This window comes from Lontra canadensis, unplaced genomic scaffold (genome assembly GCF_010015895.1).
Source record: "Lontra canadensis isolate GAN:19392208 unplaced genomic scaffold, GSC_riverotter_1.0 scaffold55, whole genome shotgun sequence".
Classification (NCBI taxonomy): Eukaryota; Metazoa; Chordata; class Mammalia; order Carnivora; family Mustelidae; genus Lontra; species Lontra canadensis.
Genome location: NW_022631049.1, coordinates 248,165 through 274,955, shown reverse-complemented (window position 1 = coordinate 274,955; position 26,791 = coordinate 248,165). Strand labels below are relative to the sequence as shown.

The 26,791-nt window shown below is 51.5% G+C and overlaps 1 protein-coding gene across 3 annotated transcripts; it reads right to left on the bottom strand.

Annotated features, from left to right (window-relative positions):
• Positions 1-21,166: 21,166 nt before the first annotated feature.
• Positions 21,167-26,056, bottom strand: ZFP36L1 (ZFP36 ring finger protein like 1). Of its 3 annotated transcripts, XM_032875109.1 has the most exons (3): positions 25,840-25,947; positions 24,760-24,851; positions 21,167-23,390 (listed from the first exon to the last, which is right to left on the bottom strand). In XM_032875109.1, exons 1-3 carry the CDS (start codon positions 25,844-25,846, stop codon positions 22,431-22,433), a joined length of 1,059 nt encoding a protein of 352 aa, XP_032731000.1. In that variant the 5' UTR covers positions 25,847-25,947; the 3' UTR covers positions 21,167-22,430. The 3 variants fall into 3 exon arrangements, with proteins under 3 accessions (XP_032731000.1, XP_032731002.1, XP_032731001.1); XM_032875111.1 differs by lacking the exon at positions 24,760-24,851 and having other exon boundaries at positions 25,840-26,056; XM_032875110.1 differs by lacking the exons at positions 24,760-24,851; positions 25,840-25,947 and adding an exon at positions 23,913-24,528.
• Positions 26,057-26,791: the final 735 nt, after the last annotated feature.

The following is a 26,791-nucleotide window of genomic DNA, read 5'->3' as shown; positions in this document are numbered from 1 at the left end:
GACAGACACTTAATTAACCGCTATCCCAATGAGAGGGTGGGAGGTGTTTGGGGTTCTGCTGGAGACAAGAGAATCCCAAGTGTTCTGGGTGAGGGAGGATGGTTAGGAATGAAAACATGGCCCAGTTGTAGGAGGAGATGGCGGCCCTGCGGTCCCAGAGCCATTGAATTTAAGCCTCCACAGTAAGGACGCTGCAAATGAGCGTGGTTCTTGTCGTGGCCGGGGACGTGGACCTACCCAGAGCCACCGAAAGCCAGGCCGGGGCAAGCAAAGGAGCAGGGAGGGTGCCCCTCCCCCCTGCTGGGCAGCGGCTGGCTGCTCACTGCCCCAAGGCCCAGAACTGGGCTTCCGAAGAGAAACACAGAAAGAGCCAAGTGGGAAAGGATGTCATCTTCCTGTCCTTTCCTAGCCCCTCACGCCAGCCTGTCACAGGCCATTGTTTACTGAGCACTTACCGCATGCCCCTCACGGTGTAGAGAACTCATCTGACCCTCCCCTAACTCACGGCAACTGTGTAAAACGGGTCAGACACGTAGCCCCCACTGCAGATGTGAGCAAACCTCAGGACGCTGGTGCTCTTCCCGGAATCACACAGCAAGAAGTGGCCCCTAAGCCCTGACATGGACCTCCTGCCCAGTCGCTCCCACAGGACCCCACCTAATGCACCCAAGCTCTCTGTGAGGGCATTCACTCTTGGGCTCTGCACTGATGAGGATACTGAGGCTCCAAGAGGTCAAGCGCCTTCCCTAAGGTTACACAAGGAGCAAGAGACCAAAGTCAGGACCAAACTCCTGGCCTTCCATCTTCTGAGCCCACTTGTGGTTTTTGTTTGTTTGTTTTGTTTTTGAAAGGTTTATTTATTTGAGAGAGAGTGAGATAGCAAAAGAAAGCAGGAGCAGGAAGTGGGGAAGAGGGAGAGGCAAGCTCTTCCCTGGGCAGGGGCTGGATTCCCTAACCCTATCCAGGACTCCGGGATCATGACCTGAGCCAAAGGCAGACTCTGTACCGACTGAGCCACCCAGGTGCCCCCAGAGCCCACTCTTGTAATCACCGATTCTTACGGCCTCCCTTCCCATCCCCCACATAAGGAGCAGAGAGACTACCTATTTCTTCCAAAAAGAGTCACCTTCTCTGAGAGTAATGTGATCTGGAACACGAAAATGCACTTGGGGGAAACACACACACCCTGGCAGGCGTCACAGGACAGTGCTGCCGCCAACACAGGTGCGAGCTCTGCTAGCACAGACACCGGGCAGCCCCGCGCCCCACACGATTAAGTGGACTCGGCATTTCATCTGCTCCCCTAATTTTAAAAACAGATCCCTTTTTAATGTCACGTGGGCATGGAGCACGGAGTGGGCTATCACCATGCTGTCTTCTTTAGTGCTTATTAAGGGTTCACTGTTACTGGGTGAGGAGAAAGGCAGCCTCTTGGTAAAACACAAGGGCACACACGTACTAGGATGCTGTGTCCCCAGACACCAGCATGCTGTTGCAAAGACAGTGTGCTGTAAGAGAAAACTCACCTCCAACAAAAGGAGGGCAGGGAGCTGCAGGAGCACACTTGGGCTTCCAGGGAACGGAGGAGGTCACGCCTGCTGGGGTCTGGCAGGGGAAGTTTGGGGAGGGCCTCATCTTCCAACTTGCCTCCCTCGCATGACCTCCATACTCTTTCTGGAACTGTCTCTTCAACCCAGGAAGGTCCACTGAACTCAGCTGAGACCAAGTCGTACAAGAAGGAGCCAAAGAGGGAGAAACAGATCCGGGACAAGGGGCCAGCTACGATCCCAATCTCCCCAGCCCACAAGGGACTTGCAAGTGGCTTTGTTTCCTGAGCTCCACACTCCCTCTCCCTGCGTGGCACCAGCACTCCTGCAGGATGTGAGTGGGGACAGGCTAGTGAGTCAGGCTCCCAGCTTGGCTTCGAGGTCCCATAGAGACAGTTCCTGCGGTGTTTCAGCCCTGGGCCCAAGCAGTAGAGGCAGAGCAGGGGCACTGGGGGAAGGACTGCTGGAGCAGAGGAAAGCAAGCTCTGTCCAGGGCCCTCCTCTGTCCTGCACCTTTTTAAACAAGATAGGGTAGAACTCAGGCCTCCCCTCACCGGCAGGTCTCTTCTGCAAGTCTGAACAAGGGTCCTTCATCCCTCTCAGGTGCACCGCATTTCTCACTCTATGACTCCTCGCACCTTGGTCTCTCAGGCTTTTCTCATTTATTTAATTTTCATAAGTAATCTCTACACCCAACGTGGGACTCGAACTCCTGACTCCAAGACCAAGAGTTGCACACTCCTCCGACTGAGCCGGCCGAGAGCCCCAGTCTCTAAGACTTTTATCGCCTGTACTGTCCTTGAATTTTCTGTGCATGTCAGTGTTGTGTCTGAGAGGGCAGGGCTGGGTTGTACCCATAATGGGATTCCCCATGATACCCGCAGGCACACAGTAGGCCGCAGCAATAACTCAGGGAGCTCCTGGAAGGGGGAAGTCAGGCCCCACCTGTGTTCTCTGCCCTTCCCCAACTCCACCACCCTGGCACCTTCTTTCCCGGTTTCTCTGTCTGTCCTGTGCTTGTGTCTGCCCCTGTGTGGACCTTCTTTGCCTAGCGCAGCGCCTGGCATCCAACTGCTGTGAGGATTTGCTCACTTACCATTTATTCCATTCCTTCTACCATTCATGTCTCAGGTACTCGGTACACATTTCTTTGACTTTTAAACCATAACTCTGTAAGACGCCCTAAGTTGGGTATTCTCCCATTTTGTGGAAGGAAAAACTGAAGTTCAGAGAAGTTAGCCAGGGACACCCAGCTTGTAAGAGGCAGAGGCGAGATTCAAACCCAGGCTTGCCTGGTACGCAGAGCCACGCTCCTTCACTGAGGCCCACGGCCTCCTCAGCCTCTGTTGTCAGCCCCTCCTGGCCTGTGGGCTACGGAGGCATGTCACCCCAGTGGGGCTGATGACTTCTCCCGGGACCCAGGGAGAGGTCTCAGGGAGCTCAAGCCTGGAGCTTTCCACCACTGGTGCTGGGAGTATGGGAAGCGGGTGTTTTTCTTGCTTGTGGCCAGCCTGGCTGATTCCTACAATGAATCCGCCCTGGAGAATGACCGGAAGAAGTGGCATCCGGCTGGCTCAGGGAGGAGCCGGCCTCTTCCCGCCCTACAGAGGAGGGATTTTTTGCTCCAAAGCGGCAGCTGCAGCTGCCTTGGAGGTGCCCTTGGACAGGGAGGACAGGAGGGTTTGGGTGCAGAGGGCTGGATTCTGCCCCCTGCCTGCTTGGGGGTTGGGCCAGCTTTGGGATCCACCATCTGAAAAGTTGATGGGCCTTTCTTTATGCTTTCTGACACTTGACCTGGAAGCTCCCAGGGAAAATGACCCTGGGGCCCAAGACATCTCCTGGATGGGGGGGCCGCGGGAGCTGCTCAGTGAGGGTCACTGAGCATCTCCTAGGTCCCAGGGATTGTCCAAGAGGGACTCCTGCCTTTGCCACGTACCAGCTGTGTGACCTTGGGAAAGGTACTCCATTGTGCCGAGGCTATTTCCCCATCTAAAAACGGGAGAAAAACAATCCTTATCTCAGTGGGTTGCTGGAACACTAATAAGAAAATATAAGCAAGGGCCTTAGAACAATGCTTGGCACATACTGAGTGGTCAGAAAGCATTTAAGAGCTGTGTTCAACAGCATGTGACAGACACCACAGACATCGCCACTGGCGGCAATGTGACATCTGTCCGTTGCTTCCGAACTGTGGATGAGAAAACGGACACTGAGAGCTGGAATGAAGGAAGCTGAGACTTGAATCTGAGGGCCTCATTCCCCCTGCTCCCGTTCCACTCTCCAGAGAGCCCCTCACTCCATCGTCTTCACAGAGGCAGGAGTCCCTCCTGACCCTCGGGAACCAGAACTAGAAAGTGATGGGTTGAGGTTATTTAGTACACTCACTTCTGATAGAATTTATTTCATTACTTCAGTTGTCTCGTTTGTTACTTAATAATGGCTGTGTTTAACAGCTGACTCATAGAATTCCTGGAAATTTATCAGTCGGTCCTTTTGAACCAATACTATCTGTGCCCATTACGTCTCAGGGCTGTGGGAAAAGTAAAGGAGGTAACGTCAGCATCAGGCAACAGTGTGCTGGGACCAGCTGTGGGATCCCGGGCAAGTTTCTTAACCACCGTGGGCTTCGGATTTTCCCCACCCATTAAATGAGGCTGTTGTGACAAAGCATATGAGAAAACAGATTTGAAGAACCAGGGCAGGACAGAGGAGAGGGGAGGAGTGTACGGTGCAAAATTCAACAAGGCTCTCTCTCTCTCTCTCTCTCTCTCTCTCTCTCTCTCTGGGTTATGCTAATGCAAGGTTGGCATCAGGTGCACCCTTAAGTTTTATGTCCTAGGTGCCTTGCTCGCCTCTCCCTCGTCCCAACCCTACTCTTGCACATAGTAGGTACTCGCTCTTACTACTACAAAAGCTTCAAAGTGGACTGAAAGAGTCATCCAACAACACACGAGAAACACAAGAACTCAGTACATCGTCCTGGGGCATATGGTAGACACCCAACAAGCCTTTCAGATAATGAGGGTGGTATTTCAGCAAATAACGCCCATGGCCTGCTGAGGAGACTGAGCTGTCTCTAGAAGGTCCAGGGCTATCTCTGTAAACAGTTGCTGCAAGCAAGAATTTCTTTGCCTTAATTAGAATGATAAAAAAAATGCTCTTCTTCAAAGTATACTTCCTCCTGCCTAGGTAGATACATGTGGTAGTGTTATTCTCCACCCCCCCAACACTTTTCCAGTGAAGTTGACATCAGTGGAAGACAGGCCTATTGACCCATGGTCTACCAAGGTCTTTGACACCCCACTGTGTACCAACTACCTAGAGCCAGCGATGGGATGAGGGAAGGTACTGAGACACTGGCCGTACCCATCAGAAGAAGGAAAGGCAGTGTGGGCGGGAGGCAATGAGAAGAGTGTGTTTGCAGAGCATGTGGGGAAGGGGAACTGAGGTTTGTTGAGGGTCTCCAGAGAAACAGAATCAATAGGATACATGGAGACACATAGAAAGGGATTTATTATCAGGGATTGGCTCACAGGATTATGGAGTCTGAGAAGTCCCACCATCTGTCACCTGCAAGCATAAGGCCAGGAAAGTCAGTGGTGTAGTTCTAGTCCAAACCCAAAGGTCTGAACCAGGGGAGCCTAGCGTAAGTTCTGGTCCCAGTCGGAGTCCAAAGGCCTGAGGACTGGGGAGCCAATCGTGTAAATCCCAGCCCTAATCTGAAGGCCTGAGAGCAGGAGCACCGACGTCTAAGGGCAAGAGAAGATGGCCAGTCCAACTCAAAGAGCAAATTCTCCCTTCCTCCACCTTTTGTTCTGTTCAGGCCATCACTGAGTATCATGATGGGCACCAGCTCTGCGGAGGGCACTCTCCTTTCCTGGGTCTACCAATTCAAATACGAATCTCTTCGAGAAACACCCACACAGACACACTCAGAAATCATGTTTTCCCAGCTGTGTGAGCATCTCTTAGCCCAGTCAAGCTGACACATAAAATTAATCCCCACAGAGGTGATGCCATAAAAAGGTGACTGGAACATTCCTAAAGTGTGTTACATCGAAGGAAGACTACTAACTAAGCTCTACTTTAAAGCCTTTCTCTTCAGTGCAAATTCAAGATTAATAGAGCGGTATTAAGAGCATTGTATTTGGAATTAAATGACTTGATTTCCACTCCTGACTACCTTCATATACGGGCAAACCATTTGATCCCTAGAAACCTGTTTTACAGTCTCCGTAAAACTTGGGCTGAGGTGAAGAACAGGTGGAAGGAGAGCCCGTCAAGGTGGAGAGTTTCTCCGTCACTGTCAGCAAAGGCTACAGCTGGTTGACTGAGTATCCCCAGTCAGTGGCACCAAGGGCCAAGAAGAAGGTCTTCTTCGGCTTCCAGGAGGCACAGTGAGAACTGCAGGTGAGAACCACTCACGGACTCTCCTGACCCATGAGTATTTGAACTGAGCATGCTCAGGTCACACCCAGCACCCGCTGGCTGGTCCGGCATGCAGATATTGTCAGAACAGCCCTGCTTCCTGGGCAGAAGGAGGGGCTTCCACTAGAACTACTGCAGATCAGATGTCTTTTTTTTTTCTTTTTTAAGATTTTATTTATCTATTTGACAGAGAGAGAGAGATCACAAGTAGGCAGAGAGGCAGGCAGAGAGAGCGGGGGAAGCAGGCTCCCTGCTGAGCAGAGAGCCCGATGCGGGGCTCAATCCCAGGACCCTGAGACCATGACCTGAGCCAAAGGCAGAGGCTTAACCCTCTGAGCCACCCACGTGCCCTAGATCAGATGTCTTAATATCGAAGATGTTCCACACCATTCAGCAGACCCCCACCACCCGTGAACAGGGATGGGCCAGAGCCTCTCAACCTTTCTTCACACAGAAGTCTAGCTTTCCAGGCTAGATCGTCTCCTTCTCAAGGGGAGTTGGCCTGCGGTCTCTCTCCTCCCTGCCCACTCAGTTCTGTGGACCCAGCCCTTGGGACAACACCTGAATTTGCTCTCTTCTGAGCTAGATGGTGCTGCAGGAACACAACAGGGTTCTACATGGCAGCTCAGGTAAATTTAGGAAGAGCAGTGTGGTGGAGAGAAGCAGCCAGGGGCCTGCGGGAGGCACTTTAGCTGTGCGATGGTGGGGAGGTGGGCACCCAAAGGTGACGGTATGACCCCAGGCAGCCCAAGAAATACTCCTGTTAGGCACCTGTCCTCTGCACCCCCACCCCACCATGTCTGGACAAGAACTATCTACTCAAGAGAAACAGCAGAGCTGTGTTGTGCACTGTTCAGATGCTCTTTGACTTGCCTTTTGGAACTGTATTTCTTCTGCATTTTATGTAGGGAGGGGAATTCATAATGCCTGATGATGTCACCTACGTTTGAAGTAGCTGCCAAATTTCCCCAAGCTCAAAAGTAAACTTTCCTTAAGGGATGGTAAACCAAAAGAAGCAGCAACACCCTACATGATCCACTCACCTATGTCTTTTCTACGAAAGCATCTTCTATTAAGGAAAACATTTTGCTTATTAGCCAAGCAAGTACCAGTCCTTTAAAAATACATTTTTTTAATGATTTTATTTATTTGTTTGAGAGAGAGAGCGATCGAGCACAAGCAAGGGGAGCAGCAGAGGGAGAGTGAGAAGCAGGCTCCCTGCTGGGCAAGGAGCCGGATGCAAGGTTTGATCCCAAGACCCTGGGATCATGACCTGAGCTGAAGGCAGATGCTTAACCAACTGAGCCACCCAGGCACCCACCCCTCAAGGGGCTTCTTAAAGGGGCAAATCTTTTATTTTCCAAAAAAATTTTTTAAACTAATAAACTATCATATGTTTTCAAAAACAGCTGGTTTTCTTTTTCAGTTCCCAATGGGGCCTCATCAGGCAAAATTGTGACATAGAACCCGTTTCTTCTTTCTGTCAACCTCCCCCCCAACCCTGCTCTTTCTGTATTCCTCCCTCCCCACCCCCACCATATAAGTTAGAGTTTCTTATCTGCAAGCAACAGAAATAGGTTCTGGCTGATTCCAGCAAAACAGAAATTCACTAAAAGGATACTTCATACTTCACATAATATGGGGAAGAGCTAAAGAACCAAGTTGGAGACTCGACAGCCAGAATCTGTCCCCCAACACACACCCCAGGACTTGTCTACTGAGGACACTGCTGCCATGGGCACCGGACCCGGCTCCCAGCCCCACAGCCAGAGCCACTCCCGGAACTCCCACCATTTCCAGGCAGACTTTACTGACCCCCACTTCTTTGCATCTCCAGCTCCTATGCTGAACACAGGGGCAAGCAAGTTGGATGGGCAAAGCCTGGGTCATTAGCCCACAGCCTGGCTGCAAAGGGAACCCCAGGAGAGGGAAGACACGGTACCCCATCTTCTAAAGGGGCAGGCTCTGCTGTCACCCTGTAGGACTAGGAAGGTAGGCGCTCCTGAACATGGGGAAAGCTTCAGACACTAGCCAAAAGAGAAGCAAACGTGGTTTACATTCTCTACTGCCACTCAGCTGCTTTCCTCACCCACATAGCACCACTGCCTCTGTAAACAGAGGCTTAATGTGCTATCCCTCAGAAATCATTGCTTTCTTAAAGATAACCAAAGAAAGGACATCGCTTAACTGAAAGCATCAGTGGAGGAGATATTATAGGAGAGAGACATTCCCACACTTGATCCAGACAGCTTCTGACTCCTACTATGTCTGAAAGAGTAGAACAAACACTGGTTTTGATTGTCCACCAGACCACAGATGCCTACAGGCATGGGACATGTGATAGATCATTTGTAAAAACGGCTACAAATGTTCCTATCCTCCTCAACGTGACTTTGCGGCTCCTCCCACCGAGAGGCAGAGTCTTTTGGCCAATCCCTTGAATCGGGGCAAGCCTGATGACTTGCTCTGGCCCACAGAATGTGGTGGAAGTGATGCTATGCCCGTTCCAAGCCTGGGCTTCCAGAGCCCTGGCCCGCCTACGCTCATTCTCTTGGAGTGATGCCACAGCCGTGAGAGCAAGCTGCAGCTAGACTGCCATGGGACAAGACACTGTCTTGGACCGGCCAGCCCCCCACCCACCCTCCAGCTGGCCACAGAGACACAACTGAGCACAGCTGAGACCAGGATGACCCCACTCAGCCCAGCCCAAATTGCCCACCCACCCAGTTGTGAGTTGAATAAATGATTGCTATTTTAAGCCACTGTGTTAGGGGGAGGTCTGTTATGTAGCAAAAGCTAATTGAGAGGGGAGAGGTGTAGAGCCTCTGTGAACATCCCAAGCTCCAGACATAATGCTCCACCTACATGGACGGGAGGGGCGTGGGGAGGGTTCATCTGCCACCCCACCCTCCCTATTTCAGTGCATCCTTGTCCAACAGCCCACTATAGCACCTGTATCTCCGCCTGGGGGCTCTCTTTGGCCACTAGAGCGCCCCACCTGCCCACCCTCACAGCAGGCCAGAAGGCCCAAGTGACCCTCAACCCGTGACTGAGGGATTGGTGTATGAAGACCCATCTCCCTTGCCTCTTGGGTGCTTCTGTAAGGCCTGTGTCCTTTACTGGTTCCTAGACTGACCCAACAAGATCAAGGTCCAGCCGACCCAGGGATAACTAACTTGAAAACAAACCCTTTACTGGATGCCTTGCCTTCTCCGACTCACTTTTCCACTCTCCTACTGGGGCTTCCTGGGACTACCTCACAAATTAGCGACCAGCACTCAGATCCTTATCTTGGCGTTTACTACTAAGCCACAGAGACCAGTGGGCACCCGGCTGGGGCTTCCACACAGACTCACCGGGGCCCTCAGCCTCTTACCTCTGTTCCCACTGCTTCCCGCACTCCAGTCCGGGAGCCAGCTGCATAGACACTGCCCTCGCCCCCACCCCCACGGCCCCTGTGCACACACACTCGGGAACAGCCCCTCACAGGGCCTTCGTGGCTTGAAGAACCATCTCCTGTACCAGCTGCCTTTGCCAACAGTTGCTGCTCTGCCCTTCACTCCGCCAGCCACCAACTGTCTCATCTCGTGGTCTGCAGGGTGAGGGTGGGCGGAGGAGGAAAGACCGGGAGACAGAGATGAGGAAGAGCCAGTCTTGGAACAGAAAGGTGTGGAGCAGGCGGGGCTATCCCGCCTGGCTTACCCTGCCCAGAACTGGCAAAAGGCCCCAGCTGAGCCCCCAGCAGGATGTCGTACTCAGAGGAAGAAGTTCAGTCGCGGGTACTCAGGGGCCGATTGCCCAGCGCACACATTCAAACATATTTAGCGAGAACCTCTTAGCTGCCAAGACGGCTCAGGGCGCTGAGATACAGCGCATGCGTGTACGCACGCGCATGCCAGGTCTCTATCACCCCGGGCAGGCGGGCAGGGGCAGGGTGGTATCTGCCTTAGAGCCCCATAGCACAGAGGAAGCAGAAGCAGGAATGGGTCTGGGGTCAGGCGGACCTGTATCCAGATCTTGTCTCCACCCTCAAGTAGCTGTGTGACCTTGGGCACGTTGGTGAACCTCTCTGTTTCCCCACTCTGAGACGGGGGTAGCAGCAGTACCTACCTCGCAGGGCTGCTGGAAAGGTTAAATGAGGTAACCCCCGTCACCTATAAGCCCTTAATAAACCTCAGCTATTAGGGCTATTCTCAAGGCGGTACCTTCTGTTATACAATCTGCCGTGATTCCCACAAACGCCGCTGGCACAGGGCCCAGCAGTAACATACAGGAGTGAGCCCGGTGGGCTAAATTCCTCCAACAGCACTGCCCTTTGCAAGTTTCTTCGTTTCTATGAAGAACTGGGCTTTTCCCTATTCCTTTTTTTTTTTTTTTTTTAACCACACAGCCCTCTTGGGCTTTTATTTTTCTTACTCTTAATAGAGATGTGAGTGCCATTGGAGAAAAGGGTGTAGAAGGTCCTGGGGATTTATGGGGAGGGGTGGGGACAGGGACAAACCAGACAGCACAGGCCCTGTCTTAAAGGACACTACTTAGATCTGTGACTGACACGTCAATTGATACACCAAGGTTTCAAGAGATGCTGGAAAACTGGGTCATTATTTTTTTAAATCTCTTGATTTTTAAATGTGGGCTCAAAATATTTAGAAATATTGTATAAGGCACAGTACATTTCCCGGCCCAAGGGCTGACTCGAACCGTGGACAGGGACCTCGAGAGCTCTCCATCCTTTGACTATGTCTCTGCAATGTGAGCTGCTCATCGTACAGGACCATGATGATACATCGTTCCAGGGGTCACCATTCACACTCTGTTCCTTGAGATGGATGGCTTGGAGAAGTTGTAGGGTCCCTCCAGTTCCCCTAAAGCCAGGCCAGTGTGGTGCAGACAGACACTGGTCCTTGCCAGCCTCTCCCTCCTCTGACTCATTGGCACTCAATGTCCCACCCAATCTGCAGAGTATCACGAGCCAAATGAAATGCAAACTCTTTATGAATAAAGATCACACTTTCTGTCTTTTCGAACCATTAGAGCACCTGAGCACCTTTCACACTGTGTTAATACCCAGTACCTATCTGTGTGTTGACAAATTTGGCACAGATGTAATTCTGAATTTGTGGCTGTTGTGGGTAGCATGTGGGCTAACACTTCAGGATACAGAAGAAAGCTCTGCCAGAAACACAAAGAAAGAGGACTATGTAGGGAAGAAAGAGGAATATACAGAGGCCAGACCCAAATTTATCTACCAATAAAAAATTAGCATCTCTGGCCTTGCTTGTCAGCACATGCTAGCAGCCAGAAATAGCCTCGGGGGCTGCTTTCATGGTGTCATGAAGAGTATCTTATTTTTGGGGTGCCTGGGTGGCTCAGTCGATGAAGTGTCTGTCTTCAGCTCAGGTCATGATCTCAGGGTCCTGGGATCAAGCCCTGTGTGGGGCTTCCTGCTCAGCAAGGAGCCTGTTTTTCCCTCTCCTCCCTGCTTATGCTCTCTTTCGCTATGTCTGTCTCTCTCTCTCAAATAAATAAATAAATTTTTTAAAAGCTTATTTTTAATTTTCTCACCAGTAAAATGGAATCATCCAAGGGTACTCACCATCTCCTAGAGAGACCAAAGAGAAGGAAGAATGTACAAACCTCTTTATAAAGTATATTTCAAATCAGAGATTATTAGGTGTGTTGAAACTGAGCGCATTGTTAGATGGCTAAAGTGTATCAAGGGAAAACATCCTCAGTCGTTAATCTGTGACCGGGTTGGACTATCTATATTTAACCTGGGGATTATTTAATTTAACAGTTACCTTGGGGACTACCTGCGGTCCTTGTAATTTGTCCTGTGGAATAAAATAATCCATTTACACTTGTGTTTACCCTTCACTTTTCAAGGCTACTTAGTTGGGGTTGGGTTTTTTTTTCTCCTGTTTTAATAGTCCTAGAACCCCCAATAAAAGGAAGTTGAACAAACAGTTTGGGAACAGAGGAGTGAGTACAAACATACAAATCACAAGGTGGTCCAGCTGGAAAGAGCCTTGAGACAACTGAATCCAGCCCTCTCCTTTTACAGATGAAGCAACCAAGACCCAAAATGGTTGGGTGACATCCCCAAGAATATGGCGAGCGAGAGCGTCTCTGCCCGCCTGATCCCCAGGGCTTGCTCTACTCTCCCTCAGCTCCTTCCAGCATCTGCAACCACACTCCTGAGGGGCCTAATCCTGGAGGATGAGGGGCTCAGAGCCTCAGATGCTAGAAAACCTATACCAAGAGCAAAATTGTACTCATTCAGTACGTGCTGGGCATCTGCTAAGTGCCAAGAGAAGGCGTACTGGGGACAGAACAGGGAACAAGGGTCCGGCTGCCTGCTTCTCCAGATTGACCTTGGAGTTTGGCAAGATGGTGACCTAGAAAAAAAATAATGAATGAGCGTGACACTTTCAGAGACTGATAAGTACTAAAAAGTAAACCAGAATGGTGCAAAAGGGTAAGGAGGAGGGGACCACTTTGGGGAAGGTGTCAGGGAATCACTCTGCCATCCCCTGACTGGTGGGCGGGAGAGCATGGAGAGCCTGGGAGAGAGACTGGTAAGCCCCTAGCGTTGGTTTGAACATTACCAATGATGGGAAATTCCCTACCTCGAAAGGCCAGCTGGGCTTGTTAAAAAGCTCTTCCCTGAAATGAGCTGAAATCTACCTCCCTGGGAGAAGCCACTCGTTCTCAGAGTGTCGCAGAAACCGGTCAGCTAACGATGTTAAGCAGCGTGTTCAAATGCAAAGCAGAATCCTAAAATAAGACAGTTGTTTCAATGTTTTGATTTTAAATGGTGTGTTTGGGAAAATACATCATACCAAGGAGATGACTTACATGTTCTCATTCAACCTCCAGTTCGTAAAAGTGCTTCAAACCACCACTTCAAAGGAGGTTCAGACAATCAACTTCTAGAGTGCCAGACTCGTCCACGTGAGTCACCTGACATCATTCACACGCCACAGCAACTTCCTTCTGTCTAGAACTCTCTCTGGGGCTTTTGAGGGTCGAGGGCAGACAGTGCTGGCTCCATTGTCCCATCACTCGGCATGGTGAAGGAAGTTTGGCTCTGTGCGTTTTGCTTTCTAAGATATTCACGGAATCACAAAACTAAGAACTCAAAAGGTCCAACTCCCTTAGTTCAAAGACAAGGCAATGAAAGGCTGGAAATAAGAAGTGGCCACTCAGTTTCATCAGCAAATGATGGCCAGGGTGGGACTTGTCCCCTCCAGCCTCCCAGCCGGGCACGGCACAATTGGGCAGTGGTACTAATACACAATCCCAGGTTCGCTTTCATGCTGGCGTGGACTTCCAATCCTCTGGTGATTTTTAACATTGAGTTTAAGAAGAGAAAGCCCAGCTCCCTAACCCCTTCTGCGTGAGGACCTGCAGTCCAGGAATCCTCATGTACATCTGACGAGGCACCGAAGAGGCCAGGCCTCCTATTCAGCTTTGATGTGCATCATTCGGTTCACGAGGGGCCGTCCACCGTGCAGGGAGACTCGGCTCCAGCTCCAGAACAAACCCAAAGCTGCAGGAGAGAAGGAAAAGAAGCAGAGGCAAGGACAACACAGAAACCAAAAATATTTTGGCTTTTGCTCGAGTCCAAACCAGCTGCCTGGCTGCCCACAATGCCTCAGGGCACTCCAGGCTGGGCAGTAAAATGGTCAGGAACACAGGAAGAAAGAGGCCTGCGGAAACAAGGCCTTTTGGGGCCAATCCGTGAAGAGCCCCGAGCCCTGCCCTCCTGCCCCCAGCTTGTGGCGGATGGGAGAGGTTAGGAGGAGGGCCCGGGCGCTGGTGAGCAGGGCTTCCTTCCCTTGCCCTCACCAGCTTCAGGGACTGGCTGCAGCTCAAGAACCTACCATTTTTCCCGTCTGAGCCCTGCATTAGCAGGAATAAATGACTTTCTTGGGTGGATGGGGAATGCTGGAATTCGACTAAATGATTACAGGCAGCTCTCAGAAGAGAAAGCACCAGAAGATGGAACGGAGCTCCAGCAACCAGCCACTGCCTTCTAGAGGACGCCCCCCAGGTCCCACATTCAGGTGGACAGTGAGGCCGCTTAGAGTCCTCCCCTGAGGAGGCTCCAGGAGGAGCCAGGATTCCCCTATCACTCATTAGGTAGGACGACACCCCCACTCTGAGCAGTGAAATATTTCCCCCCCACCACCAGCCAGGCTGAGCATAGCCGACACGGGCACTTGGTTTTCAAGACAGCTGCTGCACCTGAGGATGATCCCAGGGCACTCCCCGCCTCTATATTGTACCTCAGTTCCCCCATTTATAGAAGAGGCAGAAAATAAGCCCACTCTCAGCTCCCCACCCTGATTCCCTGGGCTGTGGAGAGAGTAACCAGATGGGATGGGCAACATCTCAAGAAAGGACAGGCTGAGGGGAGACATTATCTTCCATGCCTGTGGGTCCCCAGGGGAGAGTGAATATTAGAACCCAGATCTAATATCTAACATCTCTCTCTGCATTGGAGTGTGGGGGCTGAGAGCTTGTGTGGTGGGGTGGAGGCCGGTTGCAGCTCAGTCATGTACAGAATGCTGACATCTTCCTGAGCCCGGCTTTCCCCATCTGGAAAATGGGTCTAATAATGATGCTTGCTGATACATACTGTCAAGTGAGACCGTGTGAGGGAGAGCCGAAGCCAGCACTTGGGGTGCATAGTACGTCTCCACAAACCCTGAGCAGTGTTCTTATGTTTATTGTGTACATTTTGAAGAATCACTTACAACAAACACACCGCACATGAATTCAAGGCAGAACCTCTAGAAAGTGGGCCCCATCCATAAGGTGCACCCAGTTATGATATGAAAACACCCGGGGAGGAGGGGATTTTTCCCTCCAGAGGGCCACAAGCTACTGCCACACTCTCAATGCTGCCTTTGTCTAGCGGCTTGCATCCCTAAAACTCCTTCCTCTCCACCGCATCTGATCCTCAGCGCGGCCCCATAAAGTGGGCAGGGTGTCTCCAGACGCATTGTTAGAGGAGGAAAATGAGTCCCAGAGAGGTTGTGACTTGCCCAAGGTCACACAACTTGTATGTGCCTGAGCAGGGCTCCACATTCAGGCCTTGCCGGACAGGGCTACAATGAGAGGAAGGCGAGTGAGGTGCCAAGAGTGCCAGGTTTAAGGAGGCGCTCACTTGGACCACCCTGAGTGAACTTCTGACATTCTGTCCAGCTGCCTGAGCCCACCACGCCTTGGGCCCTTCCCAGAGCACTGAGAACCTGCCCTTAGAGAACCTGCCGCCAGAGTTTCGGGGGGACAGATCTGTTGGCCGAACTGGGTAGCTCCCTCAAGCAGGACCCAAGAACATTCTCCCAAAGCCTTAATACTGGAACCAAGTCCCAAAAGAGTGGAATGGAACAGAGGTCAAAGGTGGTGCCCTGATGGCCACGTGAGGCTTCCAGGCACCCTCGAGCCTGAGGGCCAGGGAAGACCGGCTGGGCCAGGCAGGCCCCTCGGAGGCCTCACAGCCCCCATCAGCCTTAGGGAGAGATGGGCCTGGACAAGCAGGCCATGTGGGTGAATCCCAGGACAGGGAGGCTGGCCTGCCCAGCCATGCTCTCCTCTCTTCAGCCCCTCTGACAGAGCTCAGCCAGGCTCCAACTTGGTCTCCCTCCTCCTCACACAAAGTGTGGGAGGTACCAGTTAGCCACAGGAGATTAATTTTGAATATGCGGTGTGAGAAACTCATTCTTAAATGCAGATGATTATATTTACTAATTAAAGTTTTTAAATTTACTCATTCACTTGTTTGCGTCTGGATGACTGTGTATCAAGCTTTTCTCAGGAAGGGATATCTGTGCCCTGAGGGGCGTCCAGGGTAGCGCCCAGGTGTGTGGGCTTAATAGCCCACGTGCCCGAGTCCAAATCCCACTTCACGCAGGCAAGTTGCTCAACTGCTCCAAAACCCATTCCCTCCTTCTGTGAATAGGAAACGGGAACCAGACTGATGTCCTCAGGTCGTGGCTATTACAAAACCCAGCCGCGACAGACTGAGTGCCTGTAACGGGCCAGGTGTTCATTTCATTTCTTTCTTTTTTTTTTTTTTCATTTTTTTGGTGAATTTCACTTTTCCCGAATCTGTAGGAATACTTAGAGCAATGCTATAGGTGTTGACATTTACGTGTGACATACACACAGTGAAGCGTGTAGATCTTCACCAAGCAGCTCCTTGAGCTCCGGTGTGTATGCGGTCTGCCTTCGAATGGAATCTTCGCCATTGTAGATCACTTTCACCTGCTTATGACTTCATATAAATGGGCTTACACCACATGCCCTCTTTTGGACTAACTTCTTTCTCTTAACCTTATGGGGTTTTTACATTTTTTTTAATAAGAGATTTTCTTTATTTATTTATTTTTGAGAGAGAGAGCAAGCAGAGGGAGGGGGACAAGCAGATTAAGACACAGGGCTTGATCCCACGACCTTGAGATGGTGACCTGAGCCGAAATCCAGAGTTGGATGCTTAACTGACTGAGCCACCCAGGTGCCCCCCAACTTAACTTTATGTTTTTGTCATTCATGTTTGTTGCTGTGTTTATGAGTCGTTTGTTTTTTATGCAGCTGTAAAGTATTCTGTTGTGTGACTACACCACAGCTCACCCGTTGAACTGGATGTTATTACCATCATCTCATTGTCCTCATTCCATCTTGCAAATGAGGAAGCTGGGTCTCTAAGCTGCTTGCTCTGTTTTTAGCCAGAGGTCACAGAGTGAGGTTGACTCTGAGCAGGGATTTGAGCCCATGGCCCTCTGACGCCAAAACCAGCTCCTCACAGAGGGGGTGGCAGCAGAGCCTCCCATCCCCCTACAGCTCAGGGGTGGGTAGACTTGAACTCGGTCCCGTGTAGTCATAAGCTCCTTCTCCCTGAGGTATAAGTGGGAGTCAGGGGGCAGCTACACCACTGGCCCCAGGTGGTGAGAAAATTGCCTCGGATTTGGCCATTGCCAATATTTATTTTCACTGTGCCTCGAGCTGATGGTGCAGGTACGGTTGTCACTCCCAGCTCTGTCCCTTGAGACCTGGCCCTCGCCAACATGTCGGAATAACTGCAAACAGGCTAAATGTGGTGGAAGCATCCTCATCCCCTGACCAGCAGCTGGCTGGCACGGGCAGGAGGAGGGAACTTGGCCTGGCATGGGGAGAGCCCTGCCCTGGCTGCTCAGAGACTAGGTTCCCATGACAGTAACTCAGATGTCACCCTTTGTGACTCCTCCAAAAGCATGGTAGGCCCTTAGGCCAGAAGATTTTCTGTAATTCAAGCTTTACCCACCAAAACATGGGTCAATGCAGGGACTTCAAGTGCTGCCTTGACCTCAAGAAAAGGCCAAGGTTTTGTCCTGTTTCCCAACTCTCGGGGTCCCTGCTTGTGCCCAGCAGACCAGAAACCGGCCTGAGAAGGCCCATCCGCAAGGCAGCCAGGGAGGTGAGGAGCCTGGGTAGTCTCCCCTGTCCCCTCCCCTTCTGAACTCAGGTGCTGTTTCAGGCAGTCCAGCCAGACGTGATTAAATGGTTGGCTACGTGCAGGGGAGTGAGATCCCAGGGGAAGAAGGGCACAGGGCCAACTCCCCAGGTGGCCCTGGGGCACCCTTTGCTCTGTTGATCATTAACAGAAGCCACCCCATGGCAGGCAGAGAAGGGGAAAGTCCAAGGGGGTGGCCTGCCCCTCCTCCCAAGCATTGTCCTCCAAACATGCCAACCCCAGGCCGCATACGACATGAGATCATGACACTGAAGGGGTGTGCGCAGAGTCATCTAATCTGACTGGATGCTTCTTGTGCCTCTACAGAGTCTCCAGGGGCCCGGGGAGATGGGAACTGACACTGGTCGATTTGCAGTTACTATGTGCCAGGGACTGTGCCAAATGTACTCAGAACGGCGGGCGGTGACATGGTGAAAGGCAAGCAGGGAGCTGGCCTGCCTGTGTTCAGATCCTAACACTGCGAGTTGTGTGACCAACTGGTGAACTTCTCTGCACCCCAGTTTCTCCATATGGAAAATGAGAGACGTGCCTCCTCCATGGGGTCCCGTGAGCACTTTATGAGCTCACACACACGAAATTCTCAGACTACCTGACATTTATGAAGAGCTGTCCCTGCTAACTCGATCCTGCTAACTTGTCCCTGTTCACTTGATCATCAGTCGCCTCTGAGGCACAGATGAGAAATCCAAGGTTGAGTCACCCGCCCAAGGCACAGCTGACACCAAGGGAGGTTGGATTCAAACCCAGGTTAAAGGTTTCCATCTCCTCTCATCCTTCATGCCATGGAAAGTTCCTCCTGCCATGACTCTCTCTGCCCCCTTGGCAACCAGGGCTTCATGATCCAATGGGCTGTAAAACCTCTCTCATGTCTGCTCCCTGCTCTCTCAAAGGCCCTCCTCTCAGCAGAATGCTGATGAGCTGCATGTACCCACCAACCTTCCCCCTGAAAATGAGGCTTCCTGGCCCAGAGAAGTAAGTCATTGCTCAGCAGCCTTTTGCTGCTCCAAGGGAAGACCTGTACCCAAGCATCAGACCATGGGTTGCCAGGTCAACAGCCATGGAGGCCCTGCCCTGATGTGGGCCCTCAAACCAGAAATGCCCCAAAGTTGGGGACAGCAGGTGGGGAGGTAGTCCTTGTGCTCAAAGAACTTTGCTGACAAAGACAGACTGGCCTTTCCTACTACACTTCCCTTGGCAAAGGCCTTACCTCCAGCCACCCCTACCTGGCTCCTGTCCTCCCCACTGTGGAGGAGCTCAGGGATGGAGGTCTCATGCCAGCTCTGGGCTCACACCTTCCTGGACCCCCACCAGCCTACAGCACAGGCTTGTTGCTAAGGCCCCTCCATCTTCTAACAGCCTGGAAGAAAGGGCCCAAAGTGTTCCTGACAGTTCCTTTCCCACATAGATTTGAGCCTATCTCCTCCTCTACCTTAAAGACCTAGATGGCAAAAAGCATCCAACATTGTGGTGATAACCATGTATAGGCCTGAGCAGCTGCAATCCCAGACTGTGTGTTTCCCACAGAGACGCTTAGGTGGGGTAAAGGGTCAAGGCTTGGGAATGGGGAGCTTCCCAAGGCCCTGGGAGCCTCCCCTTTCCTGTACAGGCAATCCTTACTCTCCAGGAGTCAATGCTTCTACCACTGGTATCACTCAAGGGACCGACTCCAACAGAAGCCATTCTGGGGAGGTTGGTGGGTATTCTTTGCTCCTGGGAACCCAACAGTGTCACCATGAGCTGAAGAAATAGAAAGATGTCTGCCATATGCTCATCTATGCCTCCCGGGAATGAGTTCAAGGTAAACAATTAAGTATCTTTTTGCCTTTAGTCAGTGAGATCACATGCCCCAACCATCACCATCACCACCCAACACACACATACACACAATCCTCATTCCTTCCTTCAGGGACAAGCAGCCTAGATTCACTCTAGTCCCAAGGAGGGCTGCTTTCCCCCTACCTCCACCAGGATCTCGGGCCCTAGGAAAGGTAACTGACCTTTTTTCTTCCTCATGCATCTGCTCCCCAGCAGGAGCCTGCCCGCCAGGAAAGCGAAAGTTGACAGGGTAGGTAAGGTAGGTCATCCCAAGCCTCAAGGACAGCCCAGCCAATGCCTGCAGCAGACCCAACTGCCTTTGGGAGAGGCTAGGTGGGGTCAAAGAGGAAATTCAACTTACTTTCCCCCACCCACACCACTTACTGAGTGCAAGGAACCAAAGGCTGCCTCCAAAAGCAAAATCCATCCCTGCCTTTCCAAAAAGAACTGTTCTTAAGAACCAGACTCAGGGTCTTCGTTAGGATCCAGCCCAGCTAGCAGGCAAAACATCCCCTTCAATGTGGTCCTCTGGCCTTGGCTGCAGTGCTTCTAGCCAAGGGGACCCTGCTCTCCCCAAGATGACAAACCACCTATTCTGTACAGCATCAGGGGTGTAACAAGACTCAGGTGGTGGGAACTCCTGAGGACTTCCTGTTATGATTGATGGGTTTAACAGCCACTCCCCCCTCCAAATACAGAATTGCATGTCAGCTCCTGGGAGAACCACCTCCATCCCCAGGCCTCTGCTTTGGGCCCCCGACCATCGCAGATGCTCCTCTCCAAGCCCACAGTACTTCCTCATAGCCCCCTCACCGCCCCATAGGTGTTGAGAGCCTTGAGTTTCAGGTCCATTTCATGTGGGGGAAATGAGCCTAGAAACATTCAAAAGAACTCAAACACAAACTGGCTGGAGTCCCATGTGCTAGGTTCCCCCTGCACCATTTTGGCACTCCAGGCACCACCCAAGGAATGAAGACCACAGACTGGTGAAGACTGGAGAAGCATGGGCCTCAAGCTTTTCTGAGGCCCTCCAAAGCAACCCTCCAAGGCTGGCCCCTGTCAAGAACCAATACACCAGGAGACTAATAGAGAAATTTGGGCTCCTTTGCAATAAATTTCCATCCCATTCCCTCTCTGCTTAAACTCCCTGGATCAACAGGCAAAGGTTGAGTTCTGAGAAGAAAAAAAGCAACCAGGGGCCCTCCTCCTCCCGAGCACCTGCATCCCATACATAGGACAAACCTACAGGCAAAGTAAAACCAGCTTCACCATTCGTGTTTCTTGAAAAAAAACGGGGTTTATTGATTTTTAAACTGCAAATAGTCGTTACAAAAAGTTTTTTTTTCTTTTAAATAAATTCACACAAAGAAAGAAATAGAAAGCGACGGTAGTGACCAGCAAGAGGAATAATAATTACATTCATCTTAATGTGTGTGCCAGTTCTGTTTGCATTAACCTTGGAAACTCCAAACCTGGAATCCAGAACCTCAAATCTGCAGTCGGAATGTCTTGAGATGGGCACGTGGAAGTCAAAGGGTTTCTTTTTTTTTTTTCCCTTTTAGAAGCCATACCTAAAAGTTGTTTTCCTTCTGTACTGTCACAGAACTTTGACATACATTCTCAGTCCTAGCTGTGAAAAGGCCTAAAGAAGAAGAAACTCAATTTGCAGTCCAACACAAAGGGGGGAAATTTCTAAAATAAATAATCCAACAGTTTTTTGCATTTTTTTAAATTAATTTTTCATTTTTTTAAAATAAAATAACCAAAAAAAGTGTAAAGTTACAAAAAAATGTCGTTGAAGAATAATATATTAAAACTGTGGAAAAAAAAGGAAAAAGACACGTCACAAAATTTTAAGATTAATATGAAGATCATAATTTAACATAAAAGAATATATTCTATGGATTTGTCATCCCGATAAATATGAACAAAATTAACAAAAAAAAAGCATAGTTTTGGCAATAAATACGTTCTGATAAGTTAAATAAGCTTTTTTATATTGATGTGCAGTGACAAGCAAAATTTTTGCTCTCCAATTTCTGAAAGTTATATGAAGTTTAAAACCCAGGGAAAAAAGCATGGCGTGAGTGCTCTAAGGATAGACCTACGGTATTCTAGAGCAAAAACCATTAAAGCTACTTCTACAGGAAATCGTTTTACACAGATATTGTATGTGGAATGAATACCATTAACTGCTCACCCCTTACATGTTTTTTTAGCTTTTCTCTCATTTTTTTGTTATTTTTTTGTTTAAAGATGTCACATATGAACTGGGGAACTTTAGCACCAAAATCAAGTCTCTCATAGTCCATCTAGCTTCCCCATCCTCCCCACTTAAAAAAAAAGAAAAAAAAAAAAAGAAAACAATTAAATCACAAAGTCCCACTTATATCACAATCTTCATCCACTTTTTCAGTCTTCCTTCCTGTAGACCTACACGAACCCAGGCAAGATTAGTCAACAGAGGTTCAGGTCGGGAAGAAAAAGGTTTTGAATGTCAAGACAGGTTTCCCCAAAAACCCGAGTCTGGCAACAACTCTCCCAAAAGGGGTGTGGGGGTCATGGGGAGAGGGAGGAGGAAGTGTGTGGGAGGCTGAAGTAAGGGAAGGTGCAGTTGGGCCGCCAGTGGAGGGAGCTGCTGGTTCTGGGTCCCCTCCCCCTCCCCCTCCCCATGGGCAGAGGCTCCGGGAGGCCCACGGGTGCCCTCTGGCGCTGAAGAGGTAATGTAGTCACAGTGACAAAGTTAGATTACAAGGCACTAAATTGCTTCTGTAAACTGTTACTGCTTTTTCTTTTGTGATTTGGCACTTAAGGCTTAAGCCGAGGGGGAAAAGGCATCTACTGACAAATATGGGACTTGTCTGTTATGCGTGGTAAGTGGGCTATAAAATCGAGGAGAGAGGGGTTTCAAGCCAGAGGAAGCTACTGACAAATTGACTTGTCCTTATGTTAGGGGGGAGGGTTAGGAGTGGGGGAGGGGGGCATTCCAAGGTTCTGGGGGAAAGGGGTTGAGCTTAACCTTGTTAATGCAGGGGTTGTAGGGAATCAGATGGGTAGGGAGGTGAGGGGAAGAAGGATGGGCGGGGTGGAGTAGGCAGGGGGTCCCTCCCTACCCTGGTTTAGTCATCTGAGATGGAAAGTCTGCTGAAAATGGGCAGGCGTCTTGAGTTGTCCAAGGTGGGGGAATCAGAGCCACTGTGGCTGCTGCTGGAGCTGCTCTGATAGCCCTCCTGGTCCGAGAGAGAATCCTGAGGGCTGGGGGGAGAGTCAAACATGTGAGGGGACTCGGACATGGGCCGGAAGAGGAAGGTGGTTGGGGAGCCACCCCCAGGCAGCCCCATGCTAGGGGCAAAGAGGCTCGCCAGCTCCTGGCTGGAGAAAGCAAAGGGGTTATTGGTGCCATCTGGCAGGGTGGGTGAGCCCAGGAGGTCATCGGCGCTCAGGATGGGGGGTGGGGTGATGGACGTGGGGCTGTCCAGCAGCCCCGTGGCAGCGGCGGTGGCAGCGGCACTGGGAAACCCAGCAAAGCTAAAGCTATGCTGGAGGCGGGGACGGTCAGCGGAGAGGTCCCGGGCCCCGGCCAGGGCGCGGCGCTCCTCGGCGTTGTGGATGAAGTGGCAGCGGGGCCCATATGGGCAAAAACCGATGGTGTGGAAGGTGCGGCACAGCTCCGTCTTGTACTTGGGGTGACGGGTCAGACTTCGGAGCTCGTGGATGCCATGAGCGAACTGGCACTTGTCCCCGTACTTACAGGCGCCGTTCTCCTCGAAGGGACGGCACAGCTCCGTCTTGTAGCGGCTGGAGTTGACCTGGCCGCTCCCCGGCTGCTTCTGGGTGGGCAGCAGCCGCTCGCCCCCTTCTGAGAAAGAGCGGTCTCGGAAACGGCTGTCCCGAGAGCTCAGAGCTGGGGCTGGCTCGCCCTTGAGGCTGCTGAGGAGCTGGTTCTGGTGGAACTTGGAGCTGGGCAGAGTGACCGAGTGCCTCCGGGGGAAGCCCCCGCCGGCAGGGGTGCCCACGGCCTTCCTGTCCAGCAGGCAGCCCCCTGCACTGGGAGTACTGTAGTTGAGCATCTTGTTACCCTGGAGGGAAGAGAGGGGGGAGAGAGTGTGGTCAGTGACAAAGGCCATCCACCAGGGCGAGAAAGGGACCCCTAAGGGCATCCCCCTCCACCAGCAGAAATGCCCCTGGTGTCTCTAAGGAACCATTGCTAACTCTGTCCTAGCAAGCCCCTCCCACTCTCCCTCCCACAGACCAGCCACCTACCTTTACTTTGGTCCCACACAGAAGAAACCACAAAATCGCGACCACTATGAAATTGTTACACACGCACCCTACTCCCTGCACACCCCTGGAACGTGCCCCCGTATCCTGTCCCCAAAGGTACCACGCTGATCCACAAAATCTAACTTCTTTACCTCCCAAATAGATTCCTCAGCTCAAAATATCTCACACAACTCAGACTTCTCTAGACTCCCCTTCCCCCTAACAGGTAAACCTCAATACACTAGGAGTACCTCCCTTTTAATCAATCCCTCCTTCACTGACACTAGACACTACACCACACACACACACACACACACACACACACACACACACACGACCTGGCCTAAGACTCTCAACTTCCTTCTTCAGAAGTGTTCCCTTCCTTTGGCAACAGGTTTCCAGACTGACTTTGCTTTATCTTGCTGAGAGGAGGGGGAGAGGAAGCGGGCAGGAAAAATCCTAGGTCAGGGGTGTGGGGTCCCCGCCAGGAGAACGATGGGTTTCCTAAAACAAAATTCACTGCCCCATGCTTGGGAAGGGGTGTCTTCTACAATGATCTCCCCACCATTCTCAGCCCACCCCACCCCACCCCCTCCACTAGGAAGATGCCTTTGCAGTTAGTCTTCTGGCTGCAAGGGCAGGCGTGGATAAGAGCGCCAGTGTTTAATCTTTAACGCAAAGCTGCAGGTGGGAAGGAAAAGGAAGGCACCACATCCCCCCACCCGCCTCCTAGTCAATAGTGGATTTGGGGGGAGGGAAGCAGAGCCACCACAAACAGGTTTCTGTTCCAATGGGCCCCTGGTCACCTGCCCAATCTGTACCCAAGATTTGGAAAGGGTGCAAGCCGGGGATCTGGGAGTTGGCTCCCAGCCCATGTGGGTGTCATTGTACAAATTCTAAAGTTGGTCCCTTAGGATCAGCTGCAGGGGATCGGGAATCTGTAACAGCAACCACCCCACACCCCACGGAGCGGATTACAGGAACCAAGTTGAGAGCCGGTTCCCAACAATAAGGTTCATTTAAAAAGTCCTGCGGGGAGGGGGGTTGCAAAGGGCGAGAAAAAAAAGAAATAGATCAAAGAGCGAGAAAGCCGGGAAAAGAAGGAAGTGCTGGAAAGCTCAGGGAGCCGCCAGGGCAACTGGAGTCTGGGAAAGCGCAAGGAGGGAAGGAAGCTGAAATTCAAACTTTTTTGATGTTGCTCTTCAGCTCCTCGGCGTCCCTGCACCCCAGCCCTGCAGCCCTGGGGCCCTGGCAGCTGGGCCGACTGGAGAAGCAAGCTGAGAAAAGAGAGCGACATGACCTGACGTGTTTAAAAGAAGGCAAAACACTTTAGCAATTAAAAGTAGCCTAGCAGCTCCCTGCTTTCAAATTGGGGAGAGGGGGCAAAAATAATTTAACATCCATAGGCTTTTGCTATATTCACTTAAACCGCACTCCTGGAACATTTAGTGTTTAAAACCAGCTATTTCCCCCCACACACACCGGCTGGCAAGCTATACCACTTAAGGAGGCCCCATTAAGTCCTTCCTCACAGAGCCCCTTGAGCTCATCAGGCCGGCATTTTGTTGTCGAGTCCCCCCACTCCCTCGGAAAACAGGTAAGCGGGTCAACCCCAGTCCCATTTTCACCCCAAAGTTTTCAGCACCCCAAAGGCTATCACAGAAGGAAGCCTGACCGCGCTGGGGCAAACTGAAGCCCCACTGCAAACCCGTTTTGCAACATCCTTTTGAATCACAACTCTTGGCCTTTTTCTCGCACATTCCCAGCCCTTCCACATCAGAGTGGAAAATCTCCCAGCAAAACGTCCTCCCGAGACTCAACTTCCCCAAAGGGCACCCCTGCTGACCCCACAGGCTGACAGTGTGGCTGGAGAGACTCGAACCCCCTTCCGGCGGCGGCGAGACCCAGAGCGCGACCCGAGCAGATCAGCGAAACCCGGTTCAAGCAACCCATTAGGGACGACAGAACCACCCCAAGACTGCCCCAGTCCGCCAATGCCCCGCGCCCCCCGGGCAGCCCCGCCACTCCAACTTCGCCCCCCAAATCTCTGGTCTCCGAATTCCTATGCAGTCGCCGGGAAGACCTGATGAAACTCAGGGTGGAAAGGAGAGAGCCAAATTCCTTTAAACTGGGGGGGAAACGAGGCAGAAAAAAGACCCATTGCGCCTCTCCTCCTCTCTTCCCTGCCTACCAAGACCTGACCTTTTAGGGGTTCTTTAAGCAAAAAAGAAAACTTTGAGAAGCAAATCCTCCGCCCCACTCTACCTTGCATAAAACTTCGCTCAAGTCGAAGATGGTGGCAGACACGAGGGTGGTGGTCATCCTGGGCGCTCGCACGGGGGCAGGGACGGGATCTGGTGTGTCGCGAAGGTCTCGGTGCGGGGAAGGCGCAGCCTCCGGCTCTCCGGTCTGGAGTCCCACACTCCTGCTCCCGGCGCCCCTCGCCTTTCTGACTCTCTCCGCCGCGGCGCGCGAAGCCCAATTTATAAAGTTCAGATTTGGTGGGCCGGGGGAGGAGGAGCTTTAAACTTATTTAAATGAGGAAGAGGAGGGAAAAAATAGTTGATTGACACTGAAGTTGAATCAGCCATGCGGTCAAACTCCGGGGAAAAAAAAAAAAAAAAAAAAAAAAAAAAAAACTTTCAAAAGGAAGAAGGGGGAGGGGAAACAAGGAAAGAAGCCCAAGGGGGGGGAAAAAAAAAAAAACCCGACTGGGAGTCGCACACAACTTTTTTTTCTTAAAGAGGAAAAGTTTCGAGTCCGCTCGCTCGGCTACCCCGCGCTTGGGGCGCCCCTCTCTGGGGCCGCGCGGCGCGAGGGGGAGGGGCGCGCCCCCCCTTTGTCAGGCTGCGAGCGCGGCTCTGTGACATCACTCATTCCACCCTCTTCGGGGTTCTTGTTGTTGTGTTGTTTTTTTGTCGGGCTGGAAGGCGGGCTCGACTTTCTCTTTTTGCAAGCGGGAGCAGAAGGGCCGTCCTTAGAGCCCGGGCTGCGGTTTCCATCTTGAGCAGATCTCCCCCGAAACTTCTCCAAGTGCCCCCCATAACTTACTCGTTTCCCGAGTTCTCGTCCTCATTCGGCTGTCTTCCCCAACCGGGCAGGGCCAGGAGATCGGGAATTTGGGACGCACAAAGCATTCAGGTCTAGGGGTTTCGGGGTGTTTTGTTTTGTTTTGTTTTGTTTTTGTCCTCAGCTGGACGTGGCGGAGGAAGAGTGG

Coding starts and splice junctions, on each gene's coding strand:
- ZFP36L1 (XM_032875109.1), bottom strand. Junction 23,391..24,759: donor TGAAGAGCAACATCAAAAAA/GTTTGAATTTCA, acceptor TCTTCCCTCCAG/GGTAACAAGATGCTCAACTA.